The 15,179-nt window shown below is 43.3% G+C and overlaps 1 protein-coding gene across 8 annotated transcripts in view; it reads right to left on the bottom strand.

The window, feature by feature from the left end:
* The window catches only part of mcf2la (mcf.2 cell line derived transforming sequence-like a), a 239,539-nt gene that overhangs the window by 53,250 nt on the left and 171,110 nt on the right, over positions 1-15,179 (bottom strand). For all 8 annotated transcript variants that reach the window (XR_015758942.1, XM_043700234.2, XM_087993072.1 and 5 more), the window contains exon 17: positions 11,524-11,639. Coding sequence is in view for 7 of the 8 variants with exons in the window: in XM_043700234.2 (XP_043556169.2) it covers positions 11,524-11,639 (116 nt within the window). In the remaining variant the exon portion in view is untranslated. The remainder of the gene's footprint in view (positions 1-11,523; positions 11,640-15,179) is intronic.

The raw sequence follows: 15,179 nt of genomic DNA on the forward strand, positions 1-15,179 counted from the left end.
GCTCGTTGTTGTGATTCTGTTCGCCAAGCTGGGAATTTGTGTTGCAGATGTTTCGTCCCCTGTCTAGGTGACATCCTCAGTGCTTGGGAGCCTCCTGTGAAGCGCTTCTGTGATCTTTCCTCCACCATTTGTTGTGGTTTGAATCTGCCGCTTCCGGTTGTCAGTTCCAGCTGTCCGATGCAGTGGTTGGTATATTGATCGATGTGCTTATTGATTGAATCTGTGGATGAGTGCCATGCCTCTAGGAATTCCCTGGCCTTTCTCTGTTTGACTTGTTCTATAATAGTAGTGTTGTCCCAGTCGAATTCACGTTGCTTGTCGTCTGTGTGTGTGGCTACTAAGGATAGTTGGTCGTGTCGTTTCGTGGCTAGTTGGTGTTCATGGATGCGGATAGTTAGCTGTCTTCCTGTTTGTCCTATGTAGTGTTTTGTACAGTCCGTGCATGGGATTTTGTACACTACATTAGTTTTGCTCATGCTGGGTATCGGGTCCTTCGTTCTGGTGAGTTGTTGTCGAGAGTGGCTGTTGGTTTGCGTGCTGTTATGAGTCCTAGTGGTCGCAGTAGTCTGGCTGTCAGTTCGCAAATGCTCTTGATGTATGGTAGCCATCAAATATCTCTCTGGTGGTGGGGTCTTATTGTACGTGGTGGAAATGGAGGAGGGTAATACGCTGTATCCAGACATTAGTGGAGTGGAAGGCAGTTGGACAGGTGAGGCTCAAGGGCAGAGGTGCAGAAAGTGGAGGAAATGCACTACAGGGAATTGATGATCACACGGGAGAGGAAATTGCAGTGCTTGAAATAGGAGGCCATCTTTAATGTCCTGGAGTTGAATTGGTCCTCCTGGGAGCAGATGCAATGGAGGCAGAGGAATTGGGAGGAAAAGATCACGTTTTTACAGGGGGGGGGGGGGTGGAAGGAGATGTGGTCTAGGTAGCTGTGGGAGTCAATGGGTTTGAAATAGATGTCAGTGTTGAGTCGGTTGCCGGAGATGGAGACTGAGGGGTCCAGCAAGGACCAGAAGGTGTCCGAAATGGTCCAGGTGAGCTTAAGGTCAGGGTGGAACATGTTAGTGAAGTTGATGAACTGTTCAACCTCCCTGTGAGAGCATAAAGCGGCACCAATACAGTCAATGTAGTGGAGAAAAAGGTGGGGGATGGTGCCAGTGTAACTGTGGAAGATGGAGTGTTCCACATATCCTATGAAGAGGCAGGCATAGCTGAGACCTATGCATGTGCCCATGGCTATCCCTTTCATCTGAAGGATGTAGGAGGATTCGAAGGAGAAGTTGTTGAGGGTAAAGACCAGTTCCACCAATCGAACAAGTGAGTTGGTGGAAGGATACTGGTTGGGCTAGAGGGAGAGGAAGAAACGGAGGGAGTATGTTGGAGGCGGGAGAAGGGGTCCTCGGAGGGTGGGTGAGAATCACGATTGAATACGAAAGCACTAAGGTGTAGGCAGTGGAAGAAAAGTTGAATGTGGCAACATGTATGGAATTAATTGACCTGGGAGCATAGTAGGATGAAGGTGAGACCTTTTACTGAGGACTGAAGGATGCAGAATTCATGCTGCAGTTTTGCAAAGGCTTAGGTAAGCCTCACTTGGAGTACTGTGAGCAAATCCGGATAATACATCTCAAGAAGGATATATGTTAGCCTTGGAGGGAGTACACTGTAGATTTATAAGAAATGTACCTGGACTTCAGAGGTGAAGTTATGAGGAGAGATTATATAAATTATACCTGTTTCATTTCAACTTTAGAAGGTTAAGGAGTGATCTGATAAGTCTTAAAGATATTAACATGGAAAGACAAGCAAGATAAGGATAAACTACTTTCACTAGTTGGGAATTAGGATGCATTTCTACACAGAGATAGATCTTTGAAACTCTCTTTCACAAAGGCAGTGGATGTTGGATCAGTTATTAATATTAAATCTGAGATAGCAGAAATTTTGTTAAGCAAAGGTATGAAGGGATATACGCTAAAGGCAGATATACAGAGTTAGACCACAGATCAGGGAGAAAATGAGGACTGCAGATGCTGGAGGTCAGAGTAAAGAGAGTGGTGCTGGAAAAGCACAGTAGGTCAGGCAGCATCCGAGAAGCAGGAGAATCAACATTTTGGGCATAAGCCCCTCATCAGGAATGAGGCTAAGAGATAAATGGGAGGAGGGGTGGGGCTGAGGGGAAGGTAGCTGAGAATGCGATAGGTAGATGAAGGTGGGGGAGGTGGTGATAGTTCAGAGAAAAGGATGGAATGGATAGATGGGAAAAACAATGGACAAGTCAAGAGGGCGGTGCCGAGTTGGAGACTTGGGATTGAGGTGAAATGGGGAAATGAGGAAACTGGTGAAATCCACATTAAACCAGTGTGGTTGCAACGTCCCAAGGCAGACGATGAGGTATTCTTCTTCCAGGCGTCGGGTGGAGGTAGGGTTTGGTGCCACCTGCAAGTCCTTGGTGGAGCGAGAGGGGAAGTTGAAGTGTTCCACCACAAGGCAGTGGGGTTGGTTGGTATGGGCATCCCTGAGATGTTCTCTGAAACAATCTGCAAGTTGGCATCCTGTCACCCCGATGTAGAGATCACATTGGATGCAACAGATACAGTAGCTGAAATTGTTGGAAGTACAGGTAAATGTATGTCAAATGTAGAAGGATCCCTCATCCAACTGACTGAACTGATCCTCACCCTTTACAACTCCTCCTTTCAATCCTCCTACTTCCTTGAAACCAAAGGGGTAGCCATGGGCGCCTGCATGGGCCCCAGCTATGCCTGCCTCTGTAGGGTACATGGAACAATTCAACTTCCACTGCTGTACCAGCACCATACCCCATTTTTTTCCTCTGCTACATCGATGATTGTATTGGCGCTACCTTGTGCTCCCACCAGGAGGTTGAACAGTTCATCAACTTCACTAACGCCTTACACCCTTAAAGTTAAAAATCACACAACACCAGATTATAGTCCAACAGATTTAAATTGGAAGCACACTAGCTTTTGGAGCGCTGCTCCTTCATCAGGCGCTGCTCCGAAAGCTAGTGTGCTTCCAATTAAACCTGTTGGACTATAACCTGGTGTTGTGATTTTTAATTTTGTGCACCCCAGTCCAACACCGGCATCTCCAAATCATGACCTTACACCCTGACCTCAAATTCACCTGGACCATCTCAAACACCACCGTCCCCTTCCTGGACCTCTCAGTCTCCATCTCTGGTGACCAACTAACCGTGGATATTTACTACACAGCCACCCACTCCCATAGTTACCTGGATCTCACCTCCTCCAACCTTGTCTCCTGTAAAAATTCTATCCCTTATTCCCAACTCCTCTGCCTCCACTGCATCTCTACCATAGAAAATCCCAGATGGCCACCTTCATCAAAGACCACAATTTCTTCTCCCACACGGTTGATGATGCCTTCCAATGCATCTCCTCCATTTCCTACCCGTCCGCCCTTGAACCCCAACCGTTCCAACGCAACAAGGTCAGACTCCCCCTGGTCCCCACCTTCCATCCCACCAACCTCCGTATACATTGAATCATCTTTCGCCACCTACAAAAAGACCCCACCACTAGGAATATATTTCCCTCCCCACCCCTACCAGCATTTTGGACAGACCATTCCCTCCATGACTCCCTTGTCAGATCCACCTCCTGACCCGCCCACACCCCATTCCTGGCACCTTCTTCTGCCATTGCAAGAAGTGCAAAACCTGCACCCATGCTTCCTCCCTCACCTCTGTCCAAGGCCTCAAAGGATCCTTTCACATCTGACAGAAATTTACCTGTACTTCCACCAAAATCATCCACTGTATCCATTGACCTGATGTGGTCTCCTCTACATCAGGGAGGCAAGATGCCAACTTGCGAATCGTTTCAGAGAACATCTCTGGGACACATGCACCACCCAACACCACCGCCCCGTGGCTGAACAGTTCAACTCCCCCTCCCACTTTACCAAGGACATGCAGGTTCTGGGCTTCCTCCATCACCAAACTCTAACCACCTGCCACCTGGTGGAAGAACACCACATCTTCCATCTTGGGACCATGCAACCACATGGGTTTAATGTAGATTTCACCAGTTTTCTCATTTCCCATCCCCCAGCTTATACCAGTCTCAAACCTCTAACTCAGAACTGCCCTCTTGGCCTGTCTTTTCCATCTTTTTTTTTAAGATTACATTACAGTGTGGAAACAGGCCCTTCGGCCCAACAAGCCCACACTGACCCGCCGAAGCGCAACCCACCCATACCCCTATATTTACCCCTTACCTAACACTACGGGCAATTTAGAATGGCCAATTCACCTGACCTGCACATCTTTGGACTGTGGGAGGAAACCGGAGCACCCGGAGGAAACCCACGCAGACACAGGAAGAACGTGCAAACTCCACACAGTCAGTCGCCTGAGGTGGGAGTTGAACCCGGGTCTCAGGCGCTGTGAGGCAGCAGTGCTAACCACTGTGCCACCGTGCCGTATCCACTCTACCTGCTTCTCCAACCTTTCGCCTTCTCCGCCACCTTCATCTATCTACTGCATTCTCAGCTACCTTCCCCCCAGCCCCACTCCCCCTCCCATTTATCTCTCAATCCCCTGCCAACAAGCCTAATTTCTGATGAGGGGCTTATGCCTGAAATGTCGATTCTCCTGCTCCTCAGATGCTGCCTGACCTGCTGTGCTTTTCCAGCACCACATTAGAACACAGATCAGTCATGATCACATTGAATTATAGTTTTCCAATCCAAAACAGACAATTCCTGTATGTTAGAAACTCTGCAAAGTTATTGTTAGGCTGTCTGTAATGGGCTCCCCAACCTCCCTCAAATAGAAATAGTCAGATCCTAGGGATTTGTCACTCTTAATTCCATTAATTTCCTCATTACCAATGTTTAACTTATGTTAATTGTATTCAATCCCTATCCTCAGTCTACTATTAACGTCCTTGCAAATTCTAGCAAGCTATCCTCCTTTTCTACTGTATGTACAGAGGCAAAGTAAGGAGTCATTATGTCTGCCATTTTCCCCAACTGTTATTGACAATATCCCTATTTTCAGTCTTTAGTGGACCAACATTGCTCCTGACCACCGCTTTCTTTTTATGTAGCTCTTCTTCCTTTCATAATCCCTTTTATTAGCTCTTATATGCTGCTATGTAGCTCTAATCAGGTCATAATATCATTCCCTTTCAGCAAAATCTGTGCTTTTCTTTGCATTTTGCAAGTCCTTTCAATCAGTTTGTGCAGTCCCTGATCTCTTTAGTGGTCCATGGCAGTTTTTTTCTGTGAAGATGAGCTTTACCCTGTCATGGGTACAAACTGGTTTTGTTTGGGTTAAATATTTCTGTTAACATATTTCACTGTTCTTCAGTTGATTTACCCATTAACAAATTTTCCCAGTTTATTATGGATAGTCTCTGTCTCATCTCAAAGTTAGTCTTACCTAAATTTAAAACTTTAGTAGCTGATTCATGCTTTTCACTTTCAAACACTACATTAAATTAGATCATGTACAGGCACAATTAGATTACTAATTAAACCTAGGTCATTACTCATTACTAAATCCAACATTGCTTGCCCCCTTTTTGCATCTAGTACATACTGCTCTAGGAAACTATACCAGACACATCTCAGAAATTCACTAACAGATTGCAAGAGGTAGACGAGCACCTGTCAGAAAGGTAAAGTTAAAATCCCCCATTAATACTACTCTGGCTTTTCTACTTGGCTAATTTCTGTACTTAGACAATCTAGCACTTCAGAGCTATTGGGGTTCCATGCACAACACCTATTATAGTTTAAATTCTTTACTGCTCTTCAGTTCCATCCACGTGGTCTCCATTGAATGTTTTCCCCTCATTATACCTTCTCTTACTGTTAAAGAAATTTTCTTTCTAATCAGTAAGGCTACTCCATCTCCTCTGCCACTTTTCCCTCCCGTCCCGTAAACATTAAACCTGGCACATTTTAGTTCCCAGTCCCAACAAGCCTGCTAGGCAGCTATTCTTCAGTAATGGCTCCTATATCATCTTCAATTTGAATTTGTGCCTGCAGTTCATTTATTTTGTTCCTTACACTGCAAAACCTTGCTTAATAGAAAATTGCCTAACAGAAATAATTGGGCCAATGGGAAAAGTGGGGTTGGGGCAGACCAGCAAAGAATATTACTCATGATTGCTGAAAAATCACCCAAACATCTAATGCAAATTATCACACAGCCTGAATGAAGTTGAACTCATATTTATTAGCAAAACAAAACTAAATTTAACAGTACATTTAAAAAACATAAGAAAGCTGCTCTCTGTACAGTACCTCTCACAGAAAGCTGCTCTGTTGGTAACTGACATTGGTGCACACACAGAACAGCACTGACACAGTGTGTGCACAGAACAGCACGAAGACTTTGGTGTGGACATCAACAGATGCACAGAATGGCACAAACACCAGCATTAACATCATGCATGAATGGACATCGGCGCATGCATAGAATGGCACTGAGATTTTGGCGCATGAGCAGAATGAAGCTGCAGATCAATCCCTGCTGGAATGGCACTATTGCCAATGGAGGGAAGCATTCTCCAAAGTACCGTTCCCTAATTCTTCAGTAATGTTATAGCCAAATCCTGCTGCCAAAATGCATGTTATTCCGGAACTAACTGTAGAACTCTTCTTTGGGTCAAACGCTCTATTCATTTGTTTATTATTTCTCTCCTTTGGTTTAATCGTTAAGCCTGTACCTGTCATACCTGAAGTGGGATTCCTAACTGTACCTTTATCTTTGTCCTGTTACTTGATTTTGAAAGTGCTCAGACTTCCCCGGAGACTCCCAACCTCTCTACGAGTTTAAAGTTCTTGTGACCACCATATTTAGCCTTTCTGCTAGGACACTGATCCCAGGTCAGTTCAGGTGGAGTTCAGTGCAATGGTATATTTTTAGTCCCAATATTGATGCAGTGCCACATGAAAAGTAATCTTTTATTCCCAAATCATTCCTTTAACCACACATTTCCAACCCTAATTTCCTTATCTATGTTGCTTTGCACGGGGCTTGGTTAGTAATCCAAAGATTATAACCCTCAAAGTTCTGTTCTTTAACCTCCCTGATTTTTCCCAAACAGAACCTATTGCCTACTGTTGCATCCATTGTTGGTTCCAACATGGACCACAACAATTAGACACTTTCCCTCTCACTCCATTATCCTTTCAAGCCAGTACAAGATATCCTTTACCTTGGTATCAGGTAGGCAACACATCATATGAACTCTCTATCCTGCTTACAAAGGATGCTAACCGTACCCCTTATTGTATAGAACTCCCTACCCTTATCACTTTTCCTTTTTATCTATCATAGATAATCACTTAGCAATGATACTTATGTTGTCACAATTCACCGAGAAAACGTGCTGATACACTCAAGCCCCACTACTCCCCAGGTGTCACGAAAATTAAACATGTTAAAGTATTCAAAGTTTTCTGGTTTACCTGTCTGATGGACTTGGGTTAATAGAAAACCTGACCAGGTTTCTTTAATTAACAAGAAACTATTAGTTGTTACAAGGAACATAATTCTAACCACAGAAAAACAATATGTATCATCACCTTGTAACTCTGCTACCTTAAGCTCTTCCTAAACCCCTACACACACAAGCAGACAGAAGCAGGCAAACAAACATGGATGTTATGGATGGAGGGAAAAACACTAGGGACATAGTTCATAGCACCAGTCCACAGGATGTGATGAGGTGCTCATTTTGCTCCTTTCATGTCCTTCTGACAGGTGAAGTCTGGAAGACTAGAGGGTAGCGAATGTTGTGGCCTTATTCAAGAAGGGCTGCAAAGAAAAACCAGAACTATAGACCAGTAAGCCTAACATCTGTGGTGGGTAAGATTCTGAGAGATAAGGTTTTTGTGCATTTGGAAAACAGGGTTTTATTAGGAGCAGTCAGCACGGTTTTGTGCGTGGGAGATCATGCCTCACAAAGTTGTTACAGTGCTTTGATGAAGTGACCAGGAAAGTGCATGTAGTCTATGTGGATTTCAGTAAGGCGTTTGATAACATTCCACGTGGTAGGCTGCTCTGGAACGTTAGATTTCACTAACGGAAAATTGGATGCAAAATTGGCTTGCTGGTAAGGAAGCGGAAGGTAGTAGTGGAAGGATGCTTGCCAAACTGGAGGTCTGTGACTGGTGGAGTTCCTTAGGGATTAGTGTTGGGCCCATTGCTGTTTGTTATCTATATCAACGATTTGGATGAGAATGTACAAGGCATGATTAGTAATTTTGCAAACAACACTAAAATTGGCAGTATTGTGGACATTGAAGAAGGTAATCAGAAATCACACTACTATCTTGATCAGCTGGAGAAGTGGGCCAAGAAATGGCAAATGGAGTTTAATATAGATAAGTGTGAGGTCTTGAATTTTGGGAAGTCAAATCAAGGTTGGAGTTTCATGCTGAATGGTAAGGTTTTAAAGAGTGCAGTTGAACAAAATGACCTTGGAGTTTCAGGCATGGTACTCTGAAAGTGGAGTTGCAGATACACAGGGCAATGAAGGCGACTTTGGGCACACTGGCCTTCATCAGTCAGGGACTGAGTATCAAAGTTAGGAAATTACGTGCAGTTGTACATGATATTGCCGAGGCCACAAGTGAAATGTTGTGTACAGTTTTGGTCACCTGGTTATAGGAAGGATGTTATTAAACTAGAAAGATTGCAGAAGAAATTTACAAGGATGTTGCCAGGACTAATGGTCTGACTTATACGGAGAGGTTGGTCAAGCTCAGACATTTTTCTTTAGAGCGTAGGAGATTTAAGGGGGATCTTATAGAAGCATATAAGATCATGAGACACGTGGATAGGGTGAATGCACTCATTCTTTTTCCCAGGGTTGTGGAATCACAGACTAGCAGTCATCAGCTTAAGGTTAGAGGGGAAAGAATAAAAGTGAACCTGAGGGGCAACGATTTACAAAGAGGGCAGAATGCATATGGAATGAGGTGCCAGCAGAAGTTGTTGAGCTGAGTACATTAACAACATTTAAAAGGTATTTGGACAAACATATGGATAACAAAGATTTAGACGGATATGGCCATGTGCAGGGAAATGGTGTTAGCATAGGTGGACATTTTGGTCGGCATGGACCAGTTTAGGCCAAAGAGTCTGTCTCCCTGCTGTAGGAGTCTATGATTCTCTGATCTCTAAATTCTACATTTCCAGACTTTGCAGTTCTCTGAAGACTGAAGGCGGTTGACACACTAATTTGTTTATGTTTCAGTCACTGGTTGTAGCTAACAGCTTATAGGTAATCTGTCCTACCATTTGCTATCTTTCAGTTTTGGTTATTTTACTGCAGGGAAATTAAAAAGGAGAGACGTTGCCCATTGCAGTCTGGAGACCTTTTGCCTCTACAATTGTTCAAATACACTCTGTCTACCCACTCAGGAGTCAGAAGTAAGTGGTCTCTAATTTGGATATTGGAGTGAGAAGGAAGTATCCATATGTGTCCTTGTTGGGACCAAAAACATAGACAACATTAGGCAATAGTCCTGTTTGGGGAATAGCAAGAAAATTAAAGAACAGGATACTAATTAAGCTGATGACTATGATCTCTACCACTGACCATAATTGAAAACGCAATCATTAGCCTGTATCTGAGTAAAGCTCACTCTGAACAGACAAACACACACCCATGCTGCTGCTGCTGGGTCTCAAACATCTATCTCACTCCTTGAACAAAGCCAACAACGTAAACATAACACACAATGAGTTTCAGTAACTCTGTTTTAAAACTGCAGCAAGTCCTTCAATAGTCCTTGGTTTAAAGCAGTCATTTTTCAATTTTGGTCCTCAATCCAAAAAGATTTTAAAAATAAAAAGATGAGATTTACAATGTCGCATGATTATGTACAGAACTGGAAGCACTGAAATGCTTTATCAAGGTATTGAGAGAATGTGTATATATATAGATTGAGGAGCATCGCGAACATGCTAATGTCACTGAACTAGTAATCCAGAATCCTAGGATAATCTTCTGGAGACAAGGGATCGAATCCCACTATGGCAGCTGATGAAATTTGGATTCAATTTTTAAAAAGACTAGAGTTTAAGAAAGCTAGCTAATGGTGACTGTGTAACCTTGTTGACTATTGTAAAAACCCATCTGGTTCACTAATGTCATGTAAGGATGGCAGATTTCCTTCCCTACATGGCCTGACCTACACCTGACCCCAGTCCCACACATGCAGTTGATTCTTAGCTCCCCGCTGAAATGCCTAGCAAGCCATTCAGTTCTATCGTAATGAAACAAAATCTACAGATAGGTAAGACATTGATTGGACCACCTGGCATCTTCTAAGACATCGAAATAACAATGGCAAACAGAGTCGTGTTGATGCAAGAAAGGCCTCCTCACTGGAATTTGAGGCAAAATTGTGAGAGTTGTCCTACTGTCTAGTCAAGCAACATAGTTACTTACATAGTTATACTCACAGAATTATTCCTTACAAACAATATTCCAGATACCATGCCTGGGTTTGTTTGTCCCACTGACAGAGGTGGTGGCATAGTGGAATACAATTGGAAAGGGATTGTCCTGGAAGTTCTCAAAATTGACTCCAATTCCTATGAAGTCTCAAGGCACCAGGTCAAGCATGATCAATGAAACTTACTGCTAATTAGACTAAGAGTGGAGAATGAGTGTTCCTCCATGTTGAGCAACACTTGGAAGAACCATTGAGGGTGGCAAGGGCACAGAATGTACTGAGTGGAAGACTTCAACATTCATCACCAAGAATGGCTTGGTAGCACCAAATACTGGCTGGGTCCTAAAGACATATACATAGCAGATAATGAGTGAGAACCAAACAGAGAGTATAATCTACTCAAGTTAATCTTCACTAATCTAATTATCGCAGATGTATCTGTCCATGACAGTATCAGTAGGAATGACCACCAGACAATCCTTTGGCCTGGATATCCCCCACTCTACTGGCTACTTGCATGCCAAACAGCTGAAGGAGGGACAAGAGACAGGCGAAGCAATCTGACAACAATACAGATCTAAACTCTGTAGTGTTGTTATATTCCGTTGTAATGGTGGTGGACTATTAAACCATGAACAGGGGGTGGAGGCTCCTCACATAAACCTAGATGGTAAAGTGATCCATTTTTCCTTCTTTGCTGAACTCTCATCTGTTGAAGGAATAGGAGAATCCATCCACAATTTGACATGTACAAGACACATCTGCAACCAAATGGGTGCAGTAGGCCCACTGATTATGGTAGGCAACAAGTGTACTCCAATGCCCAAACAAAATGTGGATTGGCCATTTGAGATGCTACAAGCGATTGTGGGAAAGCAGGCCATGGGCACCAAATACCTGACCATGACAACAGTTTAACATTTGAGATGCACACATGGGGTTGTAGGTGTCAGTGACTCCAATGTAAATGTGGCTCCTGCTGATCCAACAAATCCTTGAGGCCTATGCATCTCAGGGCAATACCTGGTCATATAATGCTTATACCTGTTATGGAAGTCATAGATTTCAGGCATATTTCCAAATAGTACATCTTTTTTCTTCTGCAGAACCACTGGAATGAATGGAATCATTGAGGGATTTTCCATCTCAGCAGCATACCCCTAGAAGAAAAGAACAATGCAATAAAAATAAAATCACTTAACATTGACCAGTGGAAGAGACTTGCATCAAACAACTAATAATTAGAGCCTCTTCAATTTATTCTTACCATTTCATTTGGGTAGTTTTAATTATGACAATTATGTCAGGATTTCTGAGATTTGCTTCAACGTTCCTATACAATCTCTTTTGAACAAGATTATGGGCAGATTACCTTGGCTGAGAATTGATGTGAAAGATAAAATGCAACATCCTTTTATCAGTGAAACCATTTTGTACAAATCTCAGCATAATTCAGGAGCTAGCTAAGCCATTTGAAGAATCATAAAAACATATTAAATAGGAATAGTAGGAGGCTATTCAGTCCCTTGGATCTGACCTGCTATTCAATAACATCACAGCTGACATTGTAAGCTTAAATTCCACTTTCCTGCCTGAAGCCAATGAGTCTCAATGCTCAAAATCTAAAACAAAATCTAACTCAACACTGAATATATTCAACAAATTAAAGATATGGGCATCAAGCATCCTCATTGTATAATCAGATTAATGATATCTTGCAATGAGAAATTCATCCTCATCTCAGTTTTAAATCCCATTATTTTGGAACTGCACTCCTTATTCTAGATTCCCTTAGGAGGGGAAACATCAAGTATAGGTATGCCTCCTTCAACCTTTCTTCATAATAATATGCCTTCCTAAGTTACCTCCACATTAACTATTTCTGATTCATGTACATGAACACCAGAGCATTTTACAGACATTCTCCATTTAAATGATCATCTCATCAAAATGGGCAACATCACATTATCCCTCATTATGTTTCATCAACTAAATTTCTACCAACAGAGTCTATTTGTATCCTTTTACTAATTGTGTCCTCCTCAAAATTTGCTTTCCCCCCATCTTTCCATCAACAACAGATATGGTTATAATCGTCAACTCATTCATCTAAGTCATTAATACAGATTATAAATGGGTGTCGAGATTAGAGTGGTGCTAGAAAAGCACAGCAGGTCAGGCAGCTTCCGAGGAGCAGGAAAATCGACATTTCTGTCAAAAGCCCTTCATCAGGAATGGAGGCAGGGAGCCTCCAGGGTGGAGAGATAAATTGGGGGCGGGGGGGGGGGGGGGGGGGGGCGGGCTGGGGAGAAGGTAGCAAGGAGTACAATAGGTGAATGGGGGTGGGGATGGAGGTGATAGGTCAGAGGGGAGAGTGGAGCGGATAAGTGGGAAGGGAGATTGGCAGGTAGGACAGGTCATGGGGACAGTGCCGAGCTGGAAGCTTGGAACTGGGGTAAGGTGGGGGAAGGGGAAATGAGGGAACTGGTGAAGTCCACATTGATGCCCTGGGGTGAAGTGTTCTGAGGCGGAACATGAGACGCTCTTCCTCCATGCGTCGGGTAGTGAGGGAGCAGCGGTGGAGGAGGCCCAGGACCTGCATGTCCTCGACAGTGTGGGAGGGGGAGTTGAAATGTCGGGCCACAGGGCAGGGGAGTTGATTGGTGCGGGTGTCTCTGAGATGTTCCCTAAAGTGCTCTGGAAGGAGGCGTCCAGTCTCCCCAATGTACAAGAGACCACATTGGGAGCAACGGATACAATAAATGACATTGGTGAATGTGCAGGTGAAACTTCGATGGATGTGGAAGGCTCCTTTGGGGCCTTGGAGGTATGGGCGAGGTTTTGCAATTCCTGCGGTGGCAGGGGAAGGATGCCAGGAGGGGAGGGTGGGTTGTTGGGGGGCGTGGACCTGACCAGGTAGTCACGGAGGGAACGGTCTTTGCAGAAAGCGGAAAGGGGTGGGGAGGGAAATATATTTCTGGTGGTGGGGTCCATTTGGAGGTGGCAGAAATATCAGAGGATGATGAGGTTTTTGTGAAGGTTGGTAAGGTGGAAGGTGAGGAGCAGGGGGTTCTGTCCTTGTTACGGTTGGAGGGGTGGGGTTTGAGGGCGGAGGTGCGGGATGTGGATGAGATGCATTGGAGGGCATCTTCAACCACGTGGGAAGGGAAATTACGAACTCTAAAGAAGGAGACCATCTGGTGGTGTTCTGTGGTGGAACTGTCCTCCTGGGAGCAGACACGGCGGAGACGGAGGAATTAGAAATACAGGATGGCATTTTTGCAGGACGTAGGATGGGAAGAGGTGTAATCCAGGTAGCTGTGGGAGTCGGTGGGTTTATAAAAAATGTCAGTGTCAAGTCGGTCATCATTAATGGAGATGGAGAGGTCCAGGAAGGGAAGGGAGGTGTCAGAGTTGGTCCACGTGAACACCACCACAGATTATAAATGGTTGAGGCCCCAGCACTGATCCTTGTTACATTCCAACAGTTAAAGTTTTACCAATTTGAAAAAGAGACGTCTATCCCTACCCTGTTTCCTGTTAGCTAACCAATTATCTATCTATCCTAATTATTATCCATGACACAGTGTGACCTTAACTTGTGCAATAACCTTCAATAGTACTTTATTGAATACCTTTTGGGAATAATTATAACAATGGTTCATATTTATCCATGCTGCTTACTACACCCTCAAAGAACTCATATGTTAATTTTGTTTGCCTGTTTTGATTTTTGAATATCCTTTTATGACATCCTTAACAATAGATTCTAGCATTTGCTTAACAATATATAGAGTAAATGGCCTACAGTTACCTGCAACCTGTCTCTTTTTACTTAGATGGAGTATTACATTTGTGGTATGTAATCTGTTACGACTTTGAGAATCTGGGAAATGAAGATTACAAGCAAAACATCTACTATCCCCATGACACTAATTTAAGACCCTGAGGTGCAGCTCATCATGTCCTGGGGACTTGTCAGCCTTTTATCCCTAATACTTTTTCTCATGGTAATTTCATTTTAAGTTACACCTCCTCTTTTACCTTGATTTTTTTTTCCCTACTCTGACACTCAATTGATTGACAGTAACAAATTGTTTTGGACTCTGATGTGGGACTTTGAATTCCAATGTTTATTAAATGAAGTACTTCAATGTAATGCTTATTTTAGTAAGGTTTTATTGAGGTAAAAGGAATTTAAAGCAGTAATAGTGTTTTTATGATTGAGTGTTTTTCTTCAATATTCTAAAATCTATTTTATTTGAGGACCTGTATTATTTATTATTTGTGCATGGGTTCTGAAGTTTACTTCTGGTGACTTGGCATAGTAAATCAAAGGCAACGGATAGTAGTTAAGGAGAATTAATTAGCATAAGTTGGCACAAAGTTGGCATTGAGAATATAAAGAATGAATGAATGAATGAAAGTATAAATCAGCATGGTACGAGGAACATGGAGGTTGGGTACAGCGCATGAGGTGGAATGGAGGCCAAGGGGCTATTGGAGGGAAGTGTTGAAAGGTTATAACCGAGTATTGTGGCCATGATGTGGTATCAGATAGGTAAATGGACATTTAATAGCATGGGGATACTAAATAGTATATGTTAGCATGGATGGGGTATGGGAAGATGCGTGGCAGAAAGGGGATAAGAGGGGTGTGCGAGCTGGAGAGTTGTTTTAGGTTTTATCAGTATTTTAAC

Source organism: Chiloscyllium plagiosum, unplaced genomic scaffold (assembly GCF_037043375.1).
Source record: "Chiloscyllium plagiosum isolate Xiang-an unplaced genomic scaffold, Cpla_swu_hap1 HiC_scaffold_12, whole genome shotgun sequence".
Classification (NCBI taxonomy): Eukaryota; Metazoa; Chordata; class Chondrichthyes; order Orectolobiformes; family Hemiscylliidae; genus Chiloscyllium; species Chiloscyllium plagiosum.